Source organism: Pholcus phalangioides, unplaced genomic scaffold, assembly GCF_987345545.1.
Source record: "Pholcus phalangioides strain wild (caught in Gottingen) unplaced genomic scaffold, Ppha-v1.0 ptg000014l_1, whole genome shotgun sequence".
NCBI lineage: Eukaryota > Metazoa > Arthropoda > Arachnida > Araneae > Pholcidae > Pholcus > Pholcus phalangioides.
The window spans coordinates 24103368-24128931 of NW_028301607.1; the positions used below are offsets into that span (position 1 = coordinate 24103368).

The 25564-nt window shown below is 33.5% G+C and overlaps 1 protein-coding gene across 1 annotated transcript in view; it reads left to right on the forward strand.

The window, feature by feature from the left end:
* LOC149078306 (meiosis inhibitor protein 1-like) overlaps window positions 1–25564 on the forward strand; it is a 65720-nt gene that overhangs the window by 26328 nt on the left and 13828 nt on the right. The window contains exons 6-22 of the mRNA XM_089241432.1: window positions 978–1190; window positions 2165–2210; window positions 3742–3812; window positions 4090–4189; window positions 5185–5313; window positions 10120–10323; window positions 13984–14167; window positions 14695–14882; window positions 15247–15386; window positions 15840–15975; window positions 19466–19577; window positions 20159–20216; window positions 20360–20484; window positions 21046–21150; window positions 23678–23752; window positions 23869–23995; window positions 24504–24605. Coding sequence (XP_089097558.1) covers window positions 978–1190; window positions 2165–2210; window positions 3742–3812; window positions 4090–4189; window positions 5185–5313; window positions 10120–10323; window positions 13984–14167; window positions 14695–14882; window positions 15247–15386; window positions 15840–15975; window positions 19466–19577; window positions 20159–20216; window positions 20360–20484; window positions 21046–21150; window positions 23678–23752; window positions 23869–23995; window positions 24504–24605 — 2115 coding nt within the window. The remainder of the gene's footprint in view (window positions 1–977; window positions 1191–2164; window positions 2211–3741; window positions 3813–4089; window positions 4190–5184; window positions 5314–10119; window positions 10324–13983; window positions 14168–14694; window positions 14883–15246; window positions 15387–15839; window positions 15976–19465; window positions 19578–20158; window positions 20217–20359; window positions 20485–21045; window positions 21151–23677; window positions 23753–23868; window positions 23996–24503; window positions 24606–25564) is intronic.

Sequence of the window (25564 nt, forward strand, 5' to 3'; positions counted from 1 at the left end):
GACAACTGCTTTATCATAATAAACCACTTTGATGGAAAATTCAATCCTCTAAACACAGTTTTTTTTTTCTCTTACACTCTTATTGCTTTATTCAATATTAATTTTCTTTATTTTTCATTCAGCTTAACAATTTGTCTATTATTTGGTTGTTGGATTGACTTACCCTGTTCTGAAAGTATATAATAATACACTGACTGGAAACCACAGCCTGCCCTACAATTATAGTCATATAATTTTGTCTTTAAAATGACTAGCATCACTCAAAAAAAAAAATTTGACACACCCTAGGGCTGGTGTTTTCAAACTGTTTGCCTCCAACTTTTGTCAGGAATGCCACAGAGTGGTGATTCTAACAAAGGGTTTTCAAAAAATTCTTTGTTAAACAGCTCAGGGAAGCCGCGGAGCTCTCAGGTGAGCATTGAATTTATTTCACTTACAAGAATTACACTAACATTACTATTAACCACAAATGCAGCATATTGTTAGAGAAATGGAAGCAAACAAAGTTTGAATGTTCATACAGAAATAGTTCTTCTCACCACCTGGACACATATGCAGACTAGTCCTGTAACAGTTTCTTTTTTGACCTTCTATCACTTTTTTGAAGCTATCTTTTTTTGTGTATACTCATGCATTTTTCTATACAGCACACTCTTTACTAGTAAATTTCTGAGCTGCTGCGTCTGTTTGAAAGAAAAGAAAGCATTCATTTTTAATATTTTTCATTGCTAATAGAGTATAGCCATATAAAACAGGTTTTTTGGTGGTAAGTTTTTGTCACCAGGAGAATGTGACCTTTGACAACTGATAGATGCGGTATTTTTACACATTTAGATCCACATGGAAGACAAATGGATTTGTTGAAAATACTTAAAAATTTTTAGTTAAATTTGTAGTTAATTTACTTTTGATTTATAAAGCATGTCATGAAATTATTTATTGAGAAACAAGAACTGATGATATCTGTCTTTATTTAGATCTGTTTCGTGAACTATTGGCCAATCCTTGTAATATATCGACAGCCTTTGAACTTAGTGGTGAAAATGCTAACATCACTGTGGTGTCAAAGAGAATTCTATTTTATAAAGACGACTTATTGCTCCAAGTTCGAATGGTGCAATGCATCAACCAGGCCTTATCAGTATGCAATGAAAATGATATTATTGCATTCCTTGAAAGCGATATTCCCGGTAAATTTATTTTTTTAATATTTGTACATTTTTATGACAAGTATGTGTATGATAGAAGAATATCTTTGTAATGAAGGGGCTTTAGAGTTTCACTTTTACACAATGTTAAAACAAAGCACAGAACCAAAACATTGAACATTTCAAAAATATAAAACATACATTTATGGATGTTAAATGTTTAGATTTAATTTTATTAAATTTTAAAAAATCTCCTTTAACCAGTCAACTGTCCAATTAATTTCTCCGAGCGTTACCCGCAGTGCCCACTTTTTTTTTGAAAATGTGCGCGCTTTTCCCTTTTTTTTGCCTTTTCTTGGAGGTTTGAAATATTAAAATATTTTTTATAGCTCGACTGTGTCGAGACATAATATGACACCCCAAAATTGGGGAGGGGCGGTTATAATGTCCTGTGACTAAAAGAAATGCTGTTGATGAATTTATGTGGAACCATAGTAGTTGAACCTTTGCTAAAAGATATATGAGTAATAAAACAGATGCATCTTCGTAAGGGAATTGGAAAAAAAAAATGATGGGGATGCAGCTTTGCAAAACATGACAAAGATAATAGTAATAATAATCTCAGACCTTGAAATATAATTGTCAACTCCATCTAGTGATGAGATAATAAAGTAGAAGGATGGCTGTACAGAGATGGCAGCACATGTATGACAAATTATTTTGTCATATCTGTGAAAAAGACAGAAAAGTCTTTGTGTCTGCAAATGCCGCCGTAGGCAACACCATTACGTATATCAGTGACGGCAAATGCCGTCTTAACCACTTGACTGGTGAAAAAAGACTGAAAAAAGTCTGTGCGTCGACAAATGCCGTCGTAGGCACCAACATTACGTGTGGCAGCGACTGCAAACGCCGTCATAACCACTTGACTGGTTAAACAATACATTTTATAATTTTGTGACAGTGAAATTTGTTTCCTACAAATTTAATCCTTGCCATCTATTTCTGTCTTTCAGAAATGCTGTTTGAACTGCTTATCTCAGAAAGTAATGTTCTTATCGAGTAAGTGCAATATACCTTCTTATTCAGAAGCTATAACAAAAAGACAGATAGGTAGTTAAATTTTGTTATAACAAACTTTGAGACCTAAAATTTGGTTTTAAGGCTTTTGGCATGCACAATATAGCGAAAGATTACTGTATTTGCTTTATAGTGTTGTATTATTTGCATTACATGTAAGGTGTTCGTGTTTAATTAATTTTGCAAATAACATTAATTTTGCATCTCTTACTGTGAACTGTACTACTAAACTACACATGCACCACGTGAATATTCTTCTGAACAACTTCTTACGAATTGGTACATGCTAGAATTGAACACACTAGCATGTGTTCTATACCTAACATGAAGTTTGTTTCTGAAGAATGTTTGTTATGTGTTCAGATAGTGTTGTCATTTGTCTTCCAAATCTGGAAGCAACAACACACAGCAGGTTATTTTGTATATTGTGTAGGGTTACCAGATTCGAAAACAGAAAGAAGGACACCTGTACACTCACCATTTTTAATGCCACTTTTCCTAATTTTCACAACAGATGTCGTCACTATGAATCAGCATTGGGTGTTGTTTGCATCCTGTTTTCTTTGTTTCTGAATGGAAGAAGTAACGTCTCGCACCCTTTCTTCCTTCAGTACACCTCATTATATATTAGTGAGCAAACAATGGTATTCTTAAAATGGACGTTGTGGTTTTCATCTTTCAGAGCTGTTTTTTGGACTGTCTTTTTCATATTCTAGAGCAGTCTTTCTCAACCACCGGACACTGACAGCTATCAAATCAATCTGTGAATGATTCACCATTTTTCCCCCACCCATTAGTTGTGCATATGACCAGGCCATCAACTCACAAAAAGAAACTAACTGGGCTTCAGGTTTCAAAAGGTTGAGAAACATTGTCCTTGAGCAAGCTAGGCCATGGTTAGAATAGTACTGTATCTGCTGCCCTTATTGCAACTTAGACATTGTATATTCTCTCTCTTCTTGTGTATTCATCTTGTATCCTGCAAATTTTGATGGTGATTGCTGAAAGTGTGCAAACATGTGTGGAAAAGCCCATGTTAATGAAGAGATATATGTTTCTCTCAGAGCAGAAAAAAAAAATTATCCAGAAAAAAAATCACAGAAACCTGAAAATGAGGACCTACTAGTGAATTTTCTAAAATGTAGCAGGAAGCTTGAAATGACATGAAAAATAAGGACATATCCTCCCAAAGAAGAATGTCTGGTAACCCTACTGTTGTGTTGTATGTGAATTTTTTTATGTTATGGGCCTGATTGCACTCTGTGGAGAGGCTTTTAAATGGGAGGTCAACTTTCGTTCCTTCCTCAAAGTTTGAAAACCACAGAAAACTAACTTCAGCCAACCATTACTGTGCTATCTCTTAGGTTTGATCCTAGATCCCTACAATCCGAATCCATGATTGCACAGTGGTAGAACGTACTGAATTGCTGTCTATAGATTTTTAATTCTTTAGAAAAAAAAATAGTATTTTATATCCATTATTATATATCATCTCTTCATCTTTCTGTTTCAGGAATGCTCTCAAGTGTATTTATCATTTTGCTGAACATACAAAGTTTTTCATCAAATGTCATGCCATATATGGTATAAATTTATTTTGAATCAATTAAAAGTTTATTATTCTAATATTTTTTTAACTACAGTAAATTATTAAATAATAAATTAACAATAAATTATTAAATTATCATAATCTACAATTGCAATAACACAAGTTGACTACATGATTTTTAAAATAATTTGGGAAATTAATATGTTTCTTGGAAAAAGTATGTACAAATACATTCATTGAATTTTGAAATTGTTTTTGAATCATTGTTTACTTTTTTTACCCTTATTTGAAAAAAAATTGTTTTTGCTATAGGCATGGAAGCAGTTATTAGATGTGCCAGTTTCTTGATTGGAGAGAAGAACTGGAGCCTATCTTCTGTGGCTTTGATTTTATTGAGGAATTTTTTTGCTAGGTGAGAGATATTAAACAGTGTACCTGAGAACATTGATGTTATTCTGAAATTGTTCTTTAAAAATTTATGTAATTTATGAATTATTGTGGATATGATAAAAACTTCTCTGCAATCAAATTGCAGTGTTATCCATTTCAGAAATGGATCAAAATTTGAAGATAAGCTTTTAACACATCAAGTAGCGCTATAAAAAAATTGACTGAAGGCTAATATGAACATATTAAAAATTGGATAAATGAGAATCTTTAGGAAGATGAGAGATACTGAAGATTTTTTTTATTTTACACTAATGTACACAACCACACCAGCTTTAGTCTACCAAAGCTGTTGTTGCCACAACCCAGATCAGTTCGAAGGTGTCCCCATCCATTTTCAATTTGTCCAGCTCATTTCTGTGTCATAGATGTAGATATTAAAAGCTTCTAGAATGTCTCCAGACTGTCCAGTTTGATGCTAAAAGCCTTGCACTGAATGGACATGTTCCCTAAACATAGGCTCCTGTTTCTTTTTCGTGCATTTTCTATTAGCTGAATCTTTCATTTTACATGAAACAGTTCAAAAACTCTCAGAAAGAGAATTAAAGGTACATCTGGGAAAATTTTTTTGAGATGAACATGAATTAATCGGGCTCGGCAGACAGTAATTCTATGAGATGATTGGTGCTAAAATTTAGTTTAAGATGTGACTGTTTTATATTAGCATGTGCATACATATCAATGAAAATATTCATTAGCCGAGGCAAAAAAATCTTCATTAGCTGAAAAATTTGTAAGCTGAGGTGTTCTTTAGCCAAAGTATTGCTGTATCAGTGAAATAATGATGTAAAAAACATTAAAATATTTTTAAAATTTAGAAGATAAAAAAAGTTATTATATTTGGAAAAAATTTTTTAGTGCCTAATAATATTTTCTGGTGAATTCTCAAAACATGAAGAAATTTTTTTTATGATTGCTTTGTATTACTATCTATCTAAATTTTTAATGATCTATTTTCAGAGAAAAAAATTGTGGTTCAGCAAAAGATGCAGTTTTTGACAAAACAATTTTTTTACTGAATATGTCATTCAAAGTTAGCGTACCTACCATAATACCAGTGCTACTGGATTTCCTCTCTGTATTTTTGAGGTATGTAATCTCTTGATTAAGGACAATACAGTCTTTTCTGTTTTTGCAGAGGAAGGAGATCGAAATAATTTCCTGAGTGGAAGCTTGTGCATAGAGCATGATAAAAATACATACACACGCATCATAATTTGTCAATTTAACAATGAAATCCTCACAGAGTTATTAACTAAAATTGTCAAGTAGTCCACTTGTGAAATAGCTTTTGTGTGGGAACTGAATAGGGGAGTAAAATATTTCTAAACTAGTTTCAAGGGTGATTTTAATGCGCATGATTCAAATTACAAAATTTTGTGAAATATATTGAGACTTAAATTTCCTTTTGTGCAGTTTTTATATGTACTTATGATATAGGGTGTGGTCATCCAGAGAAATGAAGGTAATTTTATTTGTTCATAGATGGATAGCTAACACTTGACATTGAAATTACTGGCAAACCATTGATTCTGTGGTTTTATTAGTTTCTTTATTAGAGTTGCAAGGGGTTGTATAGTTGTTAAAATTAAAAAAAACTTTTTATACAGACACCCTGTGCTCAAAAACCCAATTATAAAGTTGTTGCCCTGTCTCTCCTCATTCCAACAAAAAATTCCACGTTTTTAAGTGCAATATCTACCGAAATCTTTTAATTAAAAATTGAGAAAAGTTGGGAGCAGCCTCCTCATTTTTTTGATATGGCCTTTATTGGTTGCAGTTGTACTATAATATCCCATGTACAAGGGTTCAACAAAATGGTAACAGTTACCATACCTTCCATACCCAATGCTGTTGCAAACCTCTGGGAAATCTCCGCAGTATGCTGCTACTTCACATCTACATGATCCACAATTCATGTTATACTACTTGGTGTCAGAGCAAAATTGCCTAAGCTCTTCCCACCCACATGGGGCACCATAGAATGATGATGATGATGAGAAAAGTTAGGAAAAAACAGCAGAAACTGACAGAAAACAGTTTTCTTCTCCCCCACCCCCACCCCCTCCCACCAAATTCTCTCTGATATTTTTAAATTCAAATATTTCAGTGAATATTGCTCTTAAAAACATGGAATTTTTCCTTGGACTCCAAAGAGACAGGGCAACAACTCTCCAATCGGGTTTTTGAGCACACTGTGTCTGTATTAAAAGTTACTTTTTTTCTATTTTAATGATTATATAACCAGTGGTGTCGGAGCCGGGGGTGCTGTGGGTGCTCGAGCCCCCACGGAAGTTTGTAGAACGGGTCCGAGCACCCACAGAATTTATTCAAAAATCGAAATTTCCTTAATAAATCTCCAGACGGGCACCCACAGGTTCGAAACACTTCCGACGCCCCTGTATATAACCACTTGCAATATAAATGACTTATATCAGGTTTATATGCTACTAACTCTCAGTTAAATTCAGATACTTTTTCTAATTGACAGTATGCCTCTAGGATCAGAAGTTTGCTGGTAACTTGTGCTGCCATGTGTTAGCTATGCACCATGCATAATCAAACAGATAAAAGCATTATGTAGTTAAATTATTTTTTGAGCTTGGGAAAAACAGTGATCACATCATAGGCCTGTATTCATTACGAGTACAAATAAGATAAAAAAAAATGAAATCACATATGCAATTCAGAAAACAGTGCAACAGGAACAAAATTTTATAAATTATAAAATTAGTATTTAGTGGCATGTGCTAAGAACAAGTTATAGTAATATCAAATGAATAATAAGAAATCATTTATCTGTTTTATAAAATGGTCTCGTTTAAATAATGTCATCGTGAACTGATTTGAGAAAGATCCTCAAGAGATCAGATAAAATCAGTAGCATTGCTCGAACACTTATATTTCAAAGGTTGTTCACAGATTTTATTGAAAATGAAGATATGCAGTCAATGCTCATTATAACGATCCTCCCATTACAATGGCCATTATGACAGGTCCCAATTTTTTCCTATTTCTGCTATGTTATTTTGTATCCAATATAATGACTTTTAAATATCATTCAATCCATTTCAATTTCAATGACCAAACTCATCTCAGCCTCCCATTTTTTTTTTATGGACAAAATCCATTGTTGAGTGTGTTTGACCTTGACCTTTAATGCTTGGAGAAGAAAAGATAAAGTGTTGTCACTTGTACGGAAAACCCTGTAGTTAAGTAGCGCCCTCACCACAAACAGGGCAAGTCATATCAAAGCAAGAGTTAACTGGATGATGGTGATGTCCTCCCACACCTGCTTACCATCCTATTTTATTTTTCACATGGTGGCTCACTCCTACTTCCCACACGGTTGAGTTTTTGCAATTTTAATTAATTTTTCAATGGTAGAATTTTCAGGTAAATGAACCTATGTTTTTATTCAGAAAATAATTCAATCCTAAATAAACGGAGAGCTATATTTTTACAGTATTCCCACACATTAACTGTCATACCAGAAAGCATTGAAGGATAGCAGCATGCCAGAAAATTCACAACACAAATTCTGGATGACTCTTAACTCTTTAACGCCCAGATAGAAAACCTGGGAGGGTCGTGAAAATACCAAGTTTTTTGTGTTGGAAGTGGACTCGTCCAAATTTCGGCCACTTTCCCTCTACCCACCCTTTCTCCATGAGTTTCTATTCATGCCACCCTTTGCATTGATGTTCACCCTTTCATTTCAATGGAATTTTGGGAGATAATTTGTCTATATACTGAAAATGGAACCCTTTCCTCACAGTATTATCTCTTTGTAAAATCAATTGAAGCCTTAGTGCATTCTCAAGGAACATTCTAGTACATCAGCTTTTAAAATCCCATTGATAGGGCGTTGCAGTTGTCTTTTCCGTTCCCGCCTCTAACAAGAGCTGTCATCTCCTTCCCCATAGGTGACAAAAGCCCACCAAAACATACCCATACCCCCTAGCTGGGCCGACTTGAGGCGGTTATGGGCATTAACCTACTCGGCCGACTTCGGGCGATCTGGGCATTATAGAGTTAAATAGATTTATTAAAAATTCTTTTCTGTCCTGGCTCTTCATGCCATAATGATTTGGAGACCTTACTTGCAGAGGGATGTAGTCTTGGTTGAGAGGGTGCAGAGAAGAACTATGCGTGCTCTAGTTGGTACACAAGGCTTTAGCTTTGAAGAGAGAGAGTTGATTTTTTCAATATGCTTACATTTGTAGAATGCAGGTGTCAGTGGAACATGATAGAAGTTTTTGAAATTTTTCACGGGATGGATAGTATGGACCATGAATTACTAACATGCTGTTGATCTGCTGCTTTGACAGGGGAACACCAGTATCGACGATTGGTAATGGACAACTCAAGGTTGTGGTTTCGCAGGGAATTTTTCTCGAAGAGGGTTTTGAATTAATGGAATAGCTTACCGCCCGGGTGTAGTGAATTCGAATATAATTGACACACTTAAAAAGAAATACAATAAATATATTGGGGTAAATCGAGAAGCTATTACTTAGATAGGACAACCATAAATATTTTTATGGGCAGTGTATTATAATTTATCATGTATATATAGTTTTTATTTTTCATAATTGCACTTTTAATTGGGTTGTTGTATTTTAAAAATACATGGCATCCATATTTGTTATGGGTACTTTTTTCAACCACCTCATTGGATATTTTGCCTATTGTGGCCTTGTATTTGTATTTATAAAAATCCATTGAAATTGCTGAATGTATACTGTGAAACTCTCTTATTAAATCTCACTGTTCCCGGCATGCCGGGAACGGACCAGAACTAACATTCAAAAATCTGGTGTCCATCGAGTTTGGCACATGCCGACTAATGTGGAGGATCTCAGATTAAAAGCCTTGGCAGAAGTTGACTAGAAATTGATGTTGAAATCCAAAATAACTGAATCACTGAATATTCCAAAGAGTATGTAGTTCACTATAATTAAAAACCGTGATTCAATTATAAAAGTAGAAGAGATGAGGTTTCCTTCTATACATAGTTGATAACAAGAAGGGAAATTTCAATAGTTGGAAAAAGCAAAGAAGCTAAATTTTATGATTTTTTTGAAAATATTCAACGTAACGACCTCCCAATATAATGTCCGTTTTCCATGGAACAAAAGATATCATTATAGTGATCATCGGGTGTATCAAAATATCAATGAGGAGGGGGGAAGGCTTCATTTCTTATATTACTGTATGCAGAGAGAAAAAGAAGAATGTTAAGATGGTTGTTTGATATCAGTTTTTGACCTATCAGGAGTAATTGAGAAGTTATCTACAGAAAGTTCTAATTTTTTAGTTATTTTAAATCTTTTGTATGTCTTGGTGGGGAAAACCTTTCATTTGTGAACAGTAAATAAATCATTTCTTACTCGTGTTTAAAAAATAATTTATAATTTTCACACAGTAGCATCTATTTGATTTGTTTTTGCAACTTGAATATATGAGAACTGATATAGTCATGTTGTACTAGAACAATGGTTTTTAAGCAGGGGGTGCATGAAAAAGCAATTTCAAAGGTGCTAGTTAGGTAAAACAGTCGAGTCCCATTTTAACGAATACCGTTTCAGCAAAAAATCTCATTTTAATGAACACTTTTCTAATTCCCCGGATAAGTTTAATAGGAACAATGCAAAAACATGGAATTCCTTTTTAACAAAATTTTGTTATAGTGAAGTGATTTCTCTGGTCTCTTGGAGTTCGTTATAACAGGATTTGATTGCATTTCATGCTATATTAACTATTGGAGGGGGTGGAAGAATATGAATTGAAGTTAACATGAGGTGCAACCCAATAACATTTAAAAACCACTGTTATAGAGTATGCTGGAAACTATTCTGTACATGTTTTTTATCATGACCAATTTCATTCTAGGAAAGACTGTTTACCTTGGCCTGTCCCCTTGCATGAAATAGTATCCATTTTTGGTTTGGCAATAGAAGCAGCTAAAAGGTTCCTTCCTACTAATATAAATGATCAACTTGCCAAACAAACAGAGAAGAGATTAGTCTCTGGGAAAGTTCCAGTTGAAGGACAGATAATAGATTGTGGTCTTAGGGTAGTTAAAGCTGTTTTAAGGTATGAAATTGCAATTATTGTACCCATTCTAAATCATGCCCCCCCCCCCCACACCCATAAAGGAAAGGCTGATAAAGCTGTAGCTTCCCCTATTTTTTTGAAAATTTTCATTAAAAATTTACTTGTAAATTTATTCCCTAATCTCAAAAAGTTCTCGCAAAAGTGCCTGCCCAAATGATGTGAGGGCAATATTCTGGTCATTAACATATTTAGTCTAGTATCAGGGTTGTTTGGTTTAAACCATGGTTTAAACCTTGGTTTTAACCAAGTGGTGTTTTTAAAAAAACCACTTTGGTTTTTTTCAAAAAATCAAATAAAAGCTGCCTAAATATCATTTTTTTCCCTTGAAAAATATCATAATGGTTCATTATTAGCAAAAGGTTTCATTTTTACCACATTTTATATCCTTGGGGTACATTCTGATGGTATATCTTTAAATGCATAAGATTTTATAAGTGGTTTTTTTCAAAAAGTCTCATAAAAGTGGGCAGAATATTGAATATATATATATTCAATCGTTTTTTTTATACTTTCACACACACATTGTTAAGCCCAGTTAATCAAGGTTCTACTGTATAGTAATAACAGATTTATGAAAAATAATCAGCTATATACAAGGTGATTATGATTTAAGTTTTGATTCCAAAACTATACAATAAGTACTGATCAGAATGATTTGAAAATTTGCATGGATACTCCTGAAGCAATGGAAGTTTCTTTTGCAAAAGAAAAAAGTACAAAATGTGCAAGTAGATGATGCTGTATTTGGCCCGCAGTATAATCTATTTTGTGCAACCACATCATTTCAGCACTTCCACAGCATCAGTGGGTGGATAGAACTTCTATCAAGATGTACATTGCAATACCAGCAAAGCAGCTGCTGAAGACCCATTTTGACAGGATGCACCTTAACCCTTGCAACTTCTGGCTGTGGGGGTACCTCAAAATGCTATAAACAGTGGTCAGATTGCAAACTTTGGTGAATTGCAATCTCCAGCACATTCCCTATATGTTAGAAGTTCCTCAGGAATATTAATGGGATGGGAAAGGGCGCGCGCTTGGTTTAATAAAGCTGAATTGCAAGCACATCCACATTATGACCATGGCATACTCCGATTCTGTTGTCGAACAAGAATTTTTGTGCTTTCAACCTCATAGCCAGAACACGCGGTGGACAACATATTTAACATTTTTTAAGTAAGTTGTAGTTATTTGTTCAATTACTTCATTTTTTGTGATGTTTCCATGAATTATGAAATCGTGAATGCTATAATTAAGGTATCATTTTGCCATGACTGGCTATCGTTTCCATTCTGCAAGCAAATTTCCCACGTGTTGGATGATGTCATTAATTTTACATTTTTAAGTATTTTTTACCCTTTATCAAATAAAATTGAATTTTTTCAGGAATATTCATGTCAATTTGCAAGTCATTCTGACAATCGTTCTTTTTTACAGTGTTTTGAAATCAGAACCTTAGTTATAATCACCCTGTATATCGTAAATCATTGCTAATTAATCTGCATTATTTATGCTTCATTAAATACATTATATTCACCTAATTTTTATTACTTTTTGCAAAATAGCTTCCTAATTAAGTTTCCTGAAAGTAACTGGAGAAAAACCTTTATATACTATATGGTTAATAATAACATTAAAAGAATTTTCAAACACACAGTAATCCATTGAGTTAAGCAAAAAATAATTAAATTGCAAAAGTTGGTTTTTGTTAAAATGTAATAAATATTTATTGATTTAATTAGCATGGGAATAGTGTTAATTACATTAATAAACATTTTATTTTAGTTAATTATTGGAAGTGGGAATGATTTTTCAGAAATTTCATTGTTTTTAATGTTGATACTATTTAAAACAAAAAAACCAGTTTAAACCAAAAAAACCTGGTTTAAACCAAAAAAACCCGGTTTTTTGGTTTTTTTCAAAAAAACCGGTTTTTTTACCAACCCTGCTAGTAATTAACGTAAATCTGACTTTCACTTAATCTGGGGGACATTCAAGTACTACATCAGCCAATTTTTTGGAATTTTTGACCCCCCCCACCCTTGTCAGCAAAATTTTGTCAGCTCTGTCCCTACCTTTGGTGGGATCAGAGACATACGCGGGGGAGGCCTTTTTAAGAAAATCATTGCGACCCCCACTCTAAGCCATATATGGTAAACCCTTGGTCGGTGGACCAAATGTGACCCTGGGGGTTATCTGATGTCCTCTCAAACCTAATTTTGTAAAAATGAACTAAGTATCACTTTTACAGATTTCTTTAGTGACATATGGCACACTTTCAGAGCATTTAAGCAGCCCATGGTACATTTTCAGATCACTCAAATAGGCCGGTGGCCAGGGTTGTTGATTTTTTTAAACCAAATATATATTTAAATGTGCATATTACTAACACGCTAGTCATTAATCTATATTTTCTTAGAATATACAATTACAGAAATTTTAATTTATAAAAATAATGACTATTTAAAAATATTTGCACACTGCACTCATATGTAAGTCCCAAAAAGCCAAGCTCTTCATGCAGAGTCTTTCTGGAAGAAACTATATTTGCTGTTATTGTCTGTAACAAAACTTGATATTTTACATTTGAAGTTTTCTTCTGTTGATTTAACTAAATAAAAAACAGAATTTTCTAAATAATTTCCAGTATGTGTGAGATGAGCCAGATGTGTCAATAGTATCAACATGGATAACTTTGCCGCACTGTTTGATAACACACACACAATTGGTTCATTATGGATATTCATCCATCCATCGTGTGACATGCAAACTGACTAATTTTTTGTCATCCCTTGAGTGACATGTGGCACCGTTTTAGAGCACTTAAGCGGCCCCCCAGTGTGGTTCTACATAACTGAAGTTAGCCATGGCACATTCCCAGATTACTTAAGTGATCTGCGGCATTATTATCATAGTTTAAGCTACGGTCACATTTTTCGCAAAATGTGAAAGAAAATCGTAGAATGCGAAAGAAGTTGTAGCCACTTTCGCAAAAATGAGTATAGGAGGTACGAAACGAGTAGACATCCAACCATCAATCATTACATTAGAATTGTAGCATTTTGCTAAAGCTTTTTCCCCCATTTTCGCTTTCTTGCGAAAGGAATTTTTTATCCAGCTTAAACCCTGATAATTATGGATGACTTCAGTGATGCATGTCACAGTTCCAGACCACTTAAGCGGCCCAGACACATTGCCTGATCACTTGAAGGATTCACGGAATATTTAGAGATTACCAAAGGGGGCTCTATATAGGACTTATCAATAAGAGGAATTAGTTCAGCTACCCTCAAACGGGTGAAAGGTTTTTCTCATTTTTGGTGCACAGAGTAAGATGCTATTAAGAATATTTCATTTTTTTGTAAGGCAGAGTTGATGACGTAAGCATCCTCCAACATCCAAACCCTCTTGCCATCAAAAGTCAGCAAATTGAAACATCCCCCCCCCCCCATCGACGCTGAAGTAATACTTGAATACTTGAATGTCCCCTAGTGAAAACAAACTTTGTGATGAAATCAGTTATATATTTTTTATGTCACTGATACTTTTTTCACATTTGTTGCTCTCACATTTTGCATGAAACAAGTCCGTTCAGTTTATAGTTTCCTCTAATTTTTTTCAACTTTTTTCTGTATTTAGGCTGTGTAAAGAGTTTTTAGATGATCCTGTGACTACAGAGGATGTTTTCTCATGCCCTGACCTTGATAAAAATGATAATTTGATCACCACGAGTGGTTCCAAGCTTTCTGGGGAGTCAGCAACAAAAGAATTCATGGTTATGGCATTAATAGCCTTAGACAATACATTTCTACCATTCATATTAGTAAGATAATGCTTGTGTGGCACAAAATATATCATTTCTTTTGTTAATTTTTTCCAACAACCTTTCAATGAATGTTGAGCCCAGAATTCCAATCAATATCTCTTCCATTAGAAAAATGTCTAGTTCCATTTTTTGTACAAAGTGGTAATTTTGTGTACAAGTGAATAAGTAAGTTATATATAAATTAAAAACTTTCTGTGCATTCTTCAAGTTGAAATTAAATTTTAACTAAGAATTCAAGACATTAAAAATTCAGATGTTGAGTACAACTGATCAGAAGAGTAGATAAAAGCACAATTTTAACTATACACTATCACATAAAATCTTTGAACCAATGACAATTGCTGAATCCTATTCTTAATGTACATATATATAAGAATATTAATTATAATCTCTTCAATTTCAAGTTTTTCAGAAGCATTTTTGTGTTCTATGAAATAAGAATATTTCTCTTTTTTTTGCTGTTTGATTATGAGTAATGATTGCAACTACAATCATTATATTTTTTAAATCATATTTTCTTAAAGGGAATGCGGTACAACACTGTTTTTGGAAAAGTATCTTGCGTTTGCCTTATTTCCTGCCTTGCTGAAATATATGAACTCCATTGGAAAGACAACTATCATCTTTATTGTCTCACAAAAAAACTGATACAGTGTGGCCAATTGAGGAAGTTCTTGGAAATAAAAAGTGCCCAAATACTGGCATTTGAGAAGTAAGTTAATCTAAATATTTTTTTAAGATTTCCACATCCCAATTCTCTCTGATAATGTAAAAGAACAGTGAAATTAAGTTGTAGAAAGTAAGTGAATACTTGCATTCATAATATAATAATTTTTAATGGCAAGTAAAGGTTTGATATTATAGTGATTTTTCTGCTAATAGTGATTGTGAGCAATGTAAATAAAAATTTAATAAAATCAGAAAATAAAAATGAGAATATACCTTCTTTAATAAACGTTGAGTATAAATTTTCATGAGACGTTTCTCAAACTTTATTTTCAATTATATAGTTCTACTCTTTTATGTATAGATCCTTCGGTAATAAACAGCTTCAATATGTCTATTCTTATTTTCAGCAACAACTGTGACTTCAATGATTTTAAAGAAGCTTGTAATTCGACGATCAAATTCATGCTGTGGAGTATTCTGCAGAAGGAAGAATTTGTTGAAAGTTCTTACTTCGAAACTGTTGGGAAAGGCATAGGCCAACTTGATGGTATGACTTTGTATTGAAATTTCATGATGAATTTTTAACATATTGTATTAAATGTCATACCATTGAATATTGAAGTATATTCAGTAGCTGAGCCGAAAAAATATTTTAATGATAAATTAATTCATAGCATAAAGGTGCAAATTTCATATTTGAATTATACAATAAAATGATTCATTGATGAGAAAAATTTGGTTGACTAATAAAATGCACTGTGGAAAATTTCAGTTGTATAAAAACTTAACATTATGAAAGGGACTGATTTGATGATCTGGGACCTATTGCTTCTAGACATATCTGTAAATTTTTTTTTTTCATTTTACACACTTTATAAAATAATTTAAACATACATATTAGACTCCCCCCCCCCCCATTGTTCTTGTTTGAAGTCCTTGTAGCTTATGTATTAGATGCATATCAGTTTTAAAATAAATATGCATACTTTTTTTTGAACAGATAGTCTTGAAAATTGTATGCCAATACTTTCACAAAAGTGTGATTTTGAAGTTTCAAACAATGAAGCATTTAAATTATCAGCAGCTCAGCTAACATTACTGTTATTGATGTACATTTCTTATCAAGAGAATGCTCAGTAAGTAATATTATATTTTTATCTTTATCAAAGTCATTTTCAATATTTTTCTGGTTTTTTTTAAAATATTTTTTGAGTAGAAGAACAAACTTTAGTTTTAATATAAAAGTAAACTTTTGTTATGATTAAATTCAAGCATGAGTTTGCAATACATTGTACAAATTCAGCTTTTTATAATTTTTGGCCCAAAAAATATTCCACATAACTTATTTGACCATACTACTATATGAAAACATAACTAACTATACAGTAATTTCTATTAACTACTATAGTAATTTCTATCAATTATCAAATGTAAAAATGTATCATTATTGCCAGTATCATTGGTTTTCCCAATTACTTTTTTGATCCCAATTGGTTTTAGAAATTACTTGTAAAGCTTTGTGGACTTTAAGTTGTGACCAAAATTTCTGCAGCAAATTCAGTTGCTCATAACATCTGTAAATAATTTTTTTTTAATATTAATGATTATCTTATATATAAATGTGAAAGTATGTATGTATGTATGTATGCTCTTTATACAAATCTACAGTTTTAGACCGATCGTCGCCAGATTTTGCATATATACCAAACAGGTCCGGGATTGAACCGTAGGCTACTTTAAAAGTTCGTCAGAGCTGGGCAAATGCCCGAAATGGGCGAAAAACTGCCTGGCAACAATGGTTTTGGGGCCTCAACAATTACTTTCGGAACGTTTACTTTGGTTACCGTGGTTCCCAACAATGCGTTTCAGACGTGTATATGTCTTTACAATGGTTTGTCACATCTTTAACGCTGCCATCATTATAGTTTATTCCTTTATAATGGTTTGGCTCTTTTCCAATACTCCCAGTAATTGAAGAAAACCCTGGAAGCGCCAGATATTTTTGCTTGCATGTATACAGGGTGTCCTGTAAGTGCTAATGCTGCCTTTATCTCATCAACCACCCATCGTTGAGGTATAGTTTCAATTTAAAAAGTGCTTAAAAGGAGTTTGAATAATATTCGCTGCAGAAGCTGGACATCTGACGTCACTAACAACAGAGAACAACTACTACGACGATAAAACAGGGAATAAAAATGTTCTACGCCAGCTGATGAACTCAATGCTTGCCTCAAATCATCAGCACTCTACTTCACCAAACACCAACTCTGTCCATATCGCTACATTGCAATTTACTGCCATTAGTGAGATGGGTTGGAAGTGAAGGTTCTGTCTATCGTTGGTCGCCTCGAGTTTGTTAGGACATCAACACTCTGGCACGAAGCTAAAAAATTATCATTATCCACCAACATGCGAGTTCAACCGCCCATCGTATAGGTATAGTTTCAATTTAAAAAACTCTGGCACAAAGTTAACACTCTGGTACGAAGTTAAAAAGTTATCATTATCCACCAACATGTGAGTTCAACTGCAAAATGACTCAGCACTGCTATCATTTTCACATCAGTTGATCAAACTTGGCAATGGAAGAATTCCCGTAGACCCAAGCGCTGGACTGATTACGTTCCCAAATGAATCTTGCCAGTTGTTAAATTCAGTTCAAGAACTTGCAGACAAAGTCTTCCCAAACATTCAACAAAATCACCGAAACCATGAATGGCTTTGTGAGAGAATGGCACCGAAAAATGACAGTGTGAACAAGATCAACGAAAAAATCCTAAAAATTATTCCCGGAGACTCCACATCTTACAAATCGGTTGACACTGTCACAGACACGGCGCAGACAGTTCTGCATCCTGCAGAATTTCTAAACTCTTTGTATATTACGGGTGTGCCACCACACAACTTGACCTTCAAAGTCGGAGCACCTAAAATGATTTTAAGAAATTTGGAGACACCGATACTCTGCAATGGCAACAGACTCTGCGTGAAGAAATTGCACACTTACATCATTGAAGCAACGATTCTAACTGGATGTTCCGGAGGAGAAGACACGTTCACATTCCACTTATCCCAATTATCACTGAAGAAATGAAATTCACTTTCAAGCGATTACAGTTCCCGATTCATTTAACTTTTGCCATGACAATCAACAAAGCGCAAAGCCAGTTGTTAGCGGTAGCAGGTATCAACCTACTTGAGCCCTGTTTTTCACACGGACAGCTTTACGTCGCCTGTTCGCGTGTTGGTAATCCTAAAATTTTGCACATCTACAAACCAGATGGACAAACAAAAATATTGTGTAGCCACAAGCAATTGTCTGAAGTTTTTAATTAAAATGTTTAAAAATGAAAGTAATTTTTTCTTACTTAATGCAGAAATATTTTGATTAAGAAATAATTAATAAGCTATACATATATAAATTTTTTATGGGGCGGGCAACGCATCGCCGAGTATCAGCTAGTCTATATATATAAAATTGATTTTCTGTATGTCTGTGTGTATGTTCTCTATAGAAATCTACAATTTTAGATCAATTGTCGCTAAATTTTGCATATATACCAAATGGGACCCGACTTGAACGATAGGCTACTTTAAAATTTTGTCAGAGCAGGGCAAATGCCCCAAACGGGCAAAAAACTGTCGGCAACAATGGTTTTTGGGCCTGAACAATCACTTTCCGAACGTTTACTTTGGTTACCGTGGTTCCCTAGCAATGCGTTTCAGACGTGTGTATGCCTTTACAACGGTTTGTCACTTCTTTAATTCTGTTAGTATATGCATATGTATAATAGTTTATGCCTTTATAATGGTTTGATACATTTTCAATCCTGCCAGTAACGAGGCTTTTTGAATAGACGTCATAATCATCATCAGCATCGCTTTGAGGGTCAAGAAAAGGGTGATCCTCATAGAAATCAGTGTTAAAATTGCCGATTTTACTGTAGAAATGCTGAAATTTTGTGGAGTTTTCTGTCACATCAATAATTTTAAAAACTGTATTGAATTCTTGATTTCTGAAATATTGAGTTTAATTAGAGATATACGAAGCCCGGGAGATTAAATATTAAGTAATTAGCTGGACCTACTTTTGAGTTGGACATTCATGCAATAACATTGATTTCAACTTTTTATTTATATCTTCTCAAGCATGAAAATTAATGTCTCCGTATTGTCTTTTGATATTCAACTGCATAAATTCATTGTTTAGGATGTTTTAAAATTAGTTATGGGCCCGTGAAGTGCATCGAAGAAATTCCACAGCTTCAATTAAGCATTTTTGAAAGCTGAAACAGGCAGATGGATAACTTAAAGTTCGGGGGGGGGGGGGATCGAAATACCTAGCGCCCCTTAAAAAAAGGGGAAAAAATATATTCGTTTCTATGTTTCTTTAAATCTAGATTTATTTATTTCATGAAGTCGCCATATTGGTTAACTTCGACACGGTTTGCATGTCCCTCAAAGAAAGAGGTAGATATCCCATGATCCAAACAGCCTCATTGAAGAAAACCCGGGCAGCGCCGGGTATTATAGCTAGTACAATATATTATTGTGACAATATAATACCCAATTTGAACTTGAAATGCATCTTGTTCTCTTACATTATATTGTTTTTGATTCACTCAGATCAGTGCCTGCAGATAGCCTACAACCACATCTTTTGAATTTCATAAGAATCAATGAATCTATGTCTGAGCTACCTGATATAAGTTTAAAGCACTTGGGTTATTTGCTAGCGGTAAGCATTTAATTATGAATTTATTACAGTGACATAGTATCATATGCTTTAAAATTTTTTAATAATTTTTGATTACTCAGGAGAAAATATGATATTGAGATTCGCAAAATAATTCCTTTCACTGTGCTCCAAACAGCTCATACCACCTAGCTGCCTAATAGTTTGCTCATCAGCCTCTAGTTCAGTTTTAATATATATATATCCCAGTTTTATTAATTTGTATTAACCAGTATTAACCTTTGTGTGCATACAATGACTGCAGTGAGATGAAATAATCAAATAATTTGCTATGCTTCAAACTTGAAGTATATTTTTTATGTTCTAGCTAAGATTAACTCAATTCAAAGTGAAAGCTGACCATTTTTATTGATTAGTCTATTTTGAAATTAACTAAAATATGCATATTCAAACAATATTAATCAGATTTCAATAGTATTTGTGCTCTTCATGTGGTTATGAGATTTTAATTACCCAATGATGATCAAATGAAAATGCATTCTTGTCTGGTATTTACTGTTCTGTGCTTGACTAATCTTTTGTGAAAATTTATAAAAAAATTCTCACTGTTATTTTGTCTGCAGATGTGTACTTGCAAAGCTTTTATGGAGTCTCAACATGAATGTAGCTATATCAAGAATGGTAAGCAATAAATCAAAATTGTGTTATTTTAAAAGTTTTTGTGATATTCATATCGTTCAAATTTCAGCTGTGCTAAAACTTTTATTTTTTTTTGTTTATGTAAAATGTAAAGCACCTTTTACTGTTTCTTATTTTTTTTTCAGCTAGTATGATGGTATGTGATAAATTGTCAAAGTCATCATCTTTTAGAGTTGTGTATTCTCATGATAAAATATTCCTGTGGTGGTGCTTTATATTCGATCATCAGAACAATTTCACTGATTATGTTGTAAGTATGATTAATTTGAATTAGTATGACACAATAAAATGATTTCTTTTGCATCTCAAATTTGTTTTTTTAATAAATTTCTTTTAAAAAATTATACTTATACAATTAATGTCTCTAATGCCTTTGTGATAATTTTGACTCACACACTCAATCTGGTCTATTATGCAGGGAATGACTAACAGAGCAAAAAAATGAAATAAATAAAAATATTGCATCAGTAAAGAAAGTAAAAGAAAAATTAATGTGCTTAAATATTTAACTTTTCTAAAATGTTTTCTCTACCCCAATCATGAACATTCTTATCACACATTCTTTAGTTCTGCTGAAAGAACTGAATATGTATTTCAATGAATGAAATTTGTCATGCTATTCATGTACACACATTTTTTTTAATTTTTGCATTATATCTGTATTTCTGCTGATTAAGGGTAAAAATAATCTAGAAACAAATTTGTTTTGACAGAAAATATTAAGGAATTTGATTTTCTATCAGTTGTATTCTGAGTTGCATAAATTTTTTATTAATGATTTGTGTTTGTTGTTATTTGACTATTAAAATAGTTTTTGCAATGGCTGACAAGAAGTATAGAACCTGATGGAAAGGAAGAGTTGAAAATTCTGACTCGATTGCTTTGTTGCAATGAGTTTTTTAGGAAAACATTTTTGGTAAAAAATAAACATTTATGGAATTTTTCAAAATAGTTCTTCAATCTAGAGAATTGTTGATATTTTTTGTTATTTTAACTCGTGACTGAGAAAGCAAGAAAAAAGATTCAAAGTTCAATTTGCTTCATAATCAATACAATTTTTTTTTAAATTAGAATAATGATTAATAAAATTTTACTCATATAATGTACTAGATGCTGAAAAAAAAGTTTTTATGCTAAAGCAAGAAATTAAACTACACAGAATAATTTGTCTGGGATTTTTTTTTAATTGAAAAGTCTTGATATATATGCCTACATATGCCTGAATACACAAATATTATTTCTTCTTTAAATTAGTATTTTTCTATTACTTATGTAGTCATATGCTTTCATGAACTTCGCCATTTAAATTATTATGCAAAATTTAAAATTTTAATGTGATGAATATGTATGTACTAGAATATAAGTAGGATAAGGATTCTCTTCATTTCTAATTTCATCATAAATTAGTTTTTTAGCATTTTCACCATAAGCATCAGATTATCATATTCCATTTCAAACCTGTGGGTTCTTAGCTTGTGTGCCATCAGAGTGGCATCAAAGCCAGGATTACTTAGTACCTACAGTATTTTTAGCACAGGGTCATGCACCTCCCAGAATTAATTCAGGAATCACACAAAATTTCCTGTACAAAGCTCAAGATGAGTATCCACAGGTCTAAAACACTTCTAATGCTCCGAAGTGTTTTGTAGAAGATTTTGATTTCTGAATTAATTTTTAGGTTGCTTGGCCATGTGCCACAAAATACTGTGATGCTCAAGCACCACCAGTTCCAATATATTTCTAGTTTGCACTGATACTGTCATCAGTATATGAAACTTGAGGCTCATAATACCCAAATAATTATGAACGTTTGTTTATATCAGGGATCGCCAACCAGCGGCACGTGTGTCACGCCATGGTATCAGGAATGGCACGCGAATGCTATTAAAAAATTTAAAACATTCATTCCATTTTTCAATCAAAGAAATTCTAACTTTTAAACAATCCTTTTCTTATGAATGATAGTCTTGTGGGCAGTCAAACCTATATTTAGTATGGAAGACACTCATAAGAAATAACTATGCGATGACTTTTACTATTCAATGTGTTTCTGTTGTGTTTTTCATCTTACTGGATGTCCCATGTGTATGAGATTCAGGATTGTTCACATGGGGGACATGCATGGTATAATACAACTAGCAAAAATATCTGGCGCTGCCCGGACCTTTCCCATTTACTGGGAACATTGAAGTGACGAACCACTGTAACTGGACAAAAATGTCTGGAACCCATTATTTGGGAACCATGGTAACCAAAGTAAACATTTCAAAAGTGATTGTTGAGGCCCTAAAACCATTGGTGCTCAACAGCTGTTTGTCCATTTTGAACATTTTTGCAAATTTGCTCAACTTTCTCTCATCGTCTTTTGAAGAAACATAATATTCAAGCTGGGCCCTGTTTGATATATACACAAAATTTGGTGAAGATCAGCCCAAAATTGTGGATTTGTATAGAGAACATACACACAGAAATCATTTGATCATTTTTGTCGCACCACGGTCATTTTCTGCACACGAGGGCTAATTAGACCGGGACCTACAATTTATTTCTGATTCCGAACGGCAGGCTTGTTTTTTATACTCATCGAGAGGTTGGTGCGCTAATCCCTCGATGGGGGACTCCCTGCGGTAGCATTTTTTGCTGCGGTCAAGTCGCCGTTTTTTTGTTGTACCCCTGTGTCAGGAAAGTTTTCTGACAAGGACGAACTGGGTATCGAACTCGCTACACCTCTAAACATCCTTTGGTACTTTAGGCGAGCATCTTATCGACCAGGCTACCGCGCCCCTACACAGAAATCAATTTCATATATATAATATATGTTACATTATACTGTATATCCATGCAATCTTGAAGGAGGATAACCCTTTTTAAAAAGTTTATTGGGGGGGGGGGGGCTGAAGCACCCTGAGTCCTCAGGTTCCGGTGTCTATACCCAACATGGTGTAGGTAAGATGAACTTCTACTGATATACATACATATTTAATCAGCATATAGATAATCAAATTTATGACTCAAAAATAAAAAGTTTAGAGCTCAAAATACTGAACATTTTTACGGAAATAAAATGACAGCCAAACAATATTTTATCTTGTAAAATGGAATGCATAGATCACGTGGTAAAATTTGTAGTGACACAAGCATTGAAAAAAATCTTGGTTGCGGCACAGCTTGAAAAAAGGTTGACCACCCCTAGTTTATAGTCAGACAGCAATATAACAAACTCTGATTAACAAATTCGGCTACTTAATGAATTTTTTTAAAGTTTCTGCACTTATATTTGTATTAATCTCAGCCCTGAGAGATATAAAAAATTTTCTCAATTTAAGAAAAAAAATGTCACAGATTTAACCGATTTATTAAATCGGAATTCGACTGTGTATTATCAGATAAACAGAGAAGAGATGCACATAAATAAACATGTTGATTTTTCTGGATATATTTAGGCATGTCTGTGTGATTGTTCTAGTGATAGAATCATTCTGGCATCGAGGTTTCTTAAAACTTCTTGGGAAAATGAGGTAAGTAAAATACTCTGAAACAGTAGTTTTGTTATCTGGAATGAATGAATATATGCATTTTTTATTTTCTATGATTATCTACATTAAAAATTTGCCCTAATTTAATCATGTTATAGATTTCACAAGATAACGAGAATCTCAGAAGATCCTTCATAATGTTTTTGGCAGGGTTGGTTGAATACATTCCACGGGTTCTTGTGCAGCAGTTTCTTACAAATAATGAAGTAGAGAACTTTTCAAATGGTATGCTATGTGTGTATATCATTTCAGTCACCATTCTGTCCTTGTGCACACAGCATCAATGATTAAAATACAGTAATACCCAGACTTATGTCACCCAGCGTTATCATTGTCTTGTCCTATATATATATATATATATAAATTATTATTTTTTCAATTGCAAATCTTGAAGGTTTGTGATGTCATGTTCATAGAAGGGAAACGTTAACATATGAGAATCACATGGAAACAACAAATATATAAAAGGGAAAAAACAATCTGTGCATTTATCTTCCTTCTCCTCAGGAAGAAAGGTATTATCAGGGAAAAAATTCACTTCAACTTACATTGTTAGTTTTGTAATGAATTACTGATGTAAATCTAGGTATTACTGAATTTATTATCAGGGAGCTACATGCAGAACATGATCGAGTATTTTTATCTCAATGTTACTGAAACATTAATGTCTTGAAGCTAAAATGGAAATAAATTATTATGCATCATTACTTTAATTGAGATTTTATTTTTACAGAATTGAAAATTCCAGATATGCTTGACTGCTTACAGTGGTGTTACAAACATTTGCCTGATAGCAAGCTGGATTCAGAAATTGATTTGAAAATAACATTTTATGGTACGTGTATGTAGATTAAAATAGTGCATGTGTATTATGCATCAGATTGATGCTAATGTTGTTAATGTGCTTTATGTGATCAGTTTTTTTACTGATAAAGTATTCTAATCTCTGATTCGACAAGTCATGATCCCAATCTTGATCCAAGCATAAATGCATGAGTTATTGTTAGGAATCTGCTTCAAACTGTAGGTTCTGGTGTAATTAGTACTTACACATATAAAATAACTATGATAAAACTAACTAAGCAATGTATCTTGTCATAGTTTCAGGGCCGTCTTAAGAGCATCATGGGCCCCCGGGCCAAGTAATTTTTCATAGGCCCTACCAGGTAAATTCTTGAAAATTTCAACCAGATCCCATTTTTGTGAGGCCCCTTTTCTCTTGAGGTGCCTGGGTAGGCTCATGCTTTAAGACAGCACTGCATAGTTTAGCTGAAACAGTAACTAGTATTTCACAGATACCCCTCAGGGTAAAGGGCTTATATCCCCATGGGACAGAGCCTGGGCTACGACTGGTCTTACAGTTGCAGTATGTCACAGATGACAAGCTTTCTTGACTTTGCCTAAGATATATCTAATACAGATGAAATCTTTTTTCACAGTACTTCTTACTGTTAAAACTTATCTTTATATTATGTCTGCATCCAGAACAAATTCTAAGTTAACAATTTTCTATAGAAAGGAACAGGGAATCACGTATTAGCTGATGAATATTATTTTTCAGAATAAATTGAAGAGCTTGCAGCAACAGAGGTGTAGCTCCCTTTGCACTTTCAAAAAAATTAAAAGAAAAACGTCCAGGAGCAACCCCTTTCTTGCCCTAATGCTACAATGATGTATATATCTGTTGTGCAACACAGGAACAAACTTCTGGAGTTACCTTCATCTAGAGCAGTATTTCCCAAAATGGGCGATGGAAAGGTCTGGGGGGGGGGGGGGTAGAAGCTTTGCATTTAG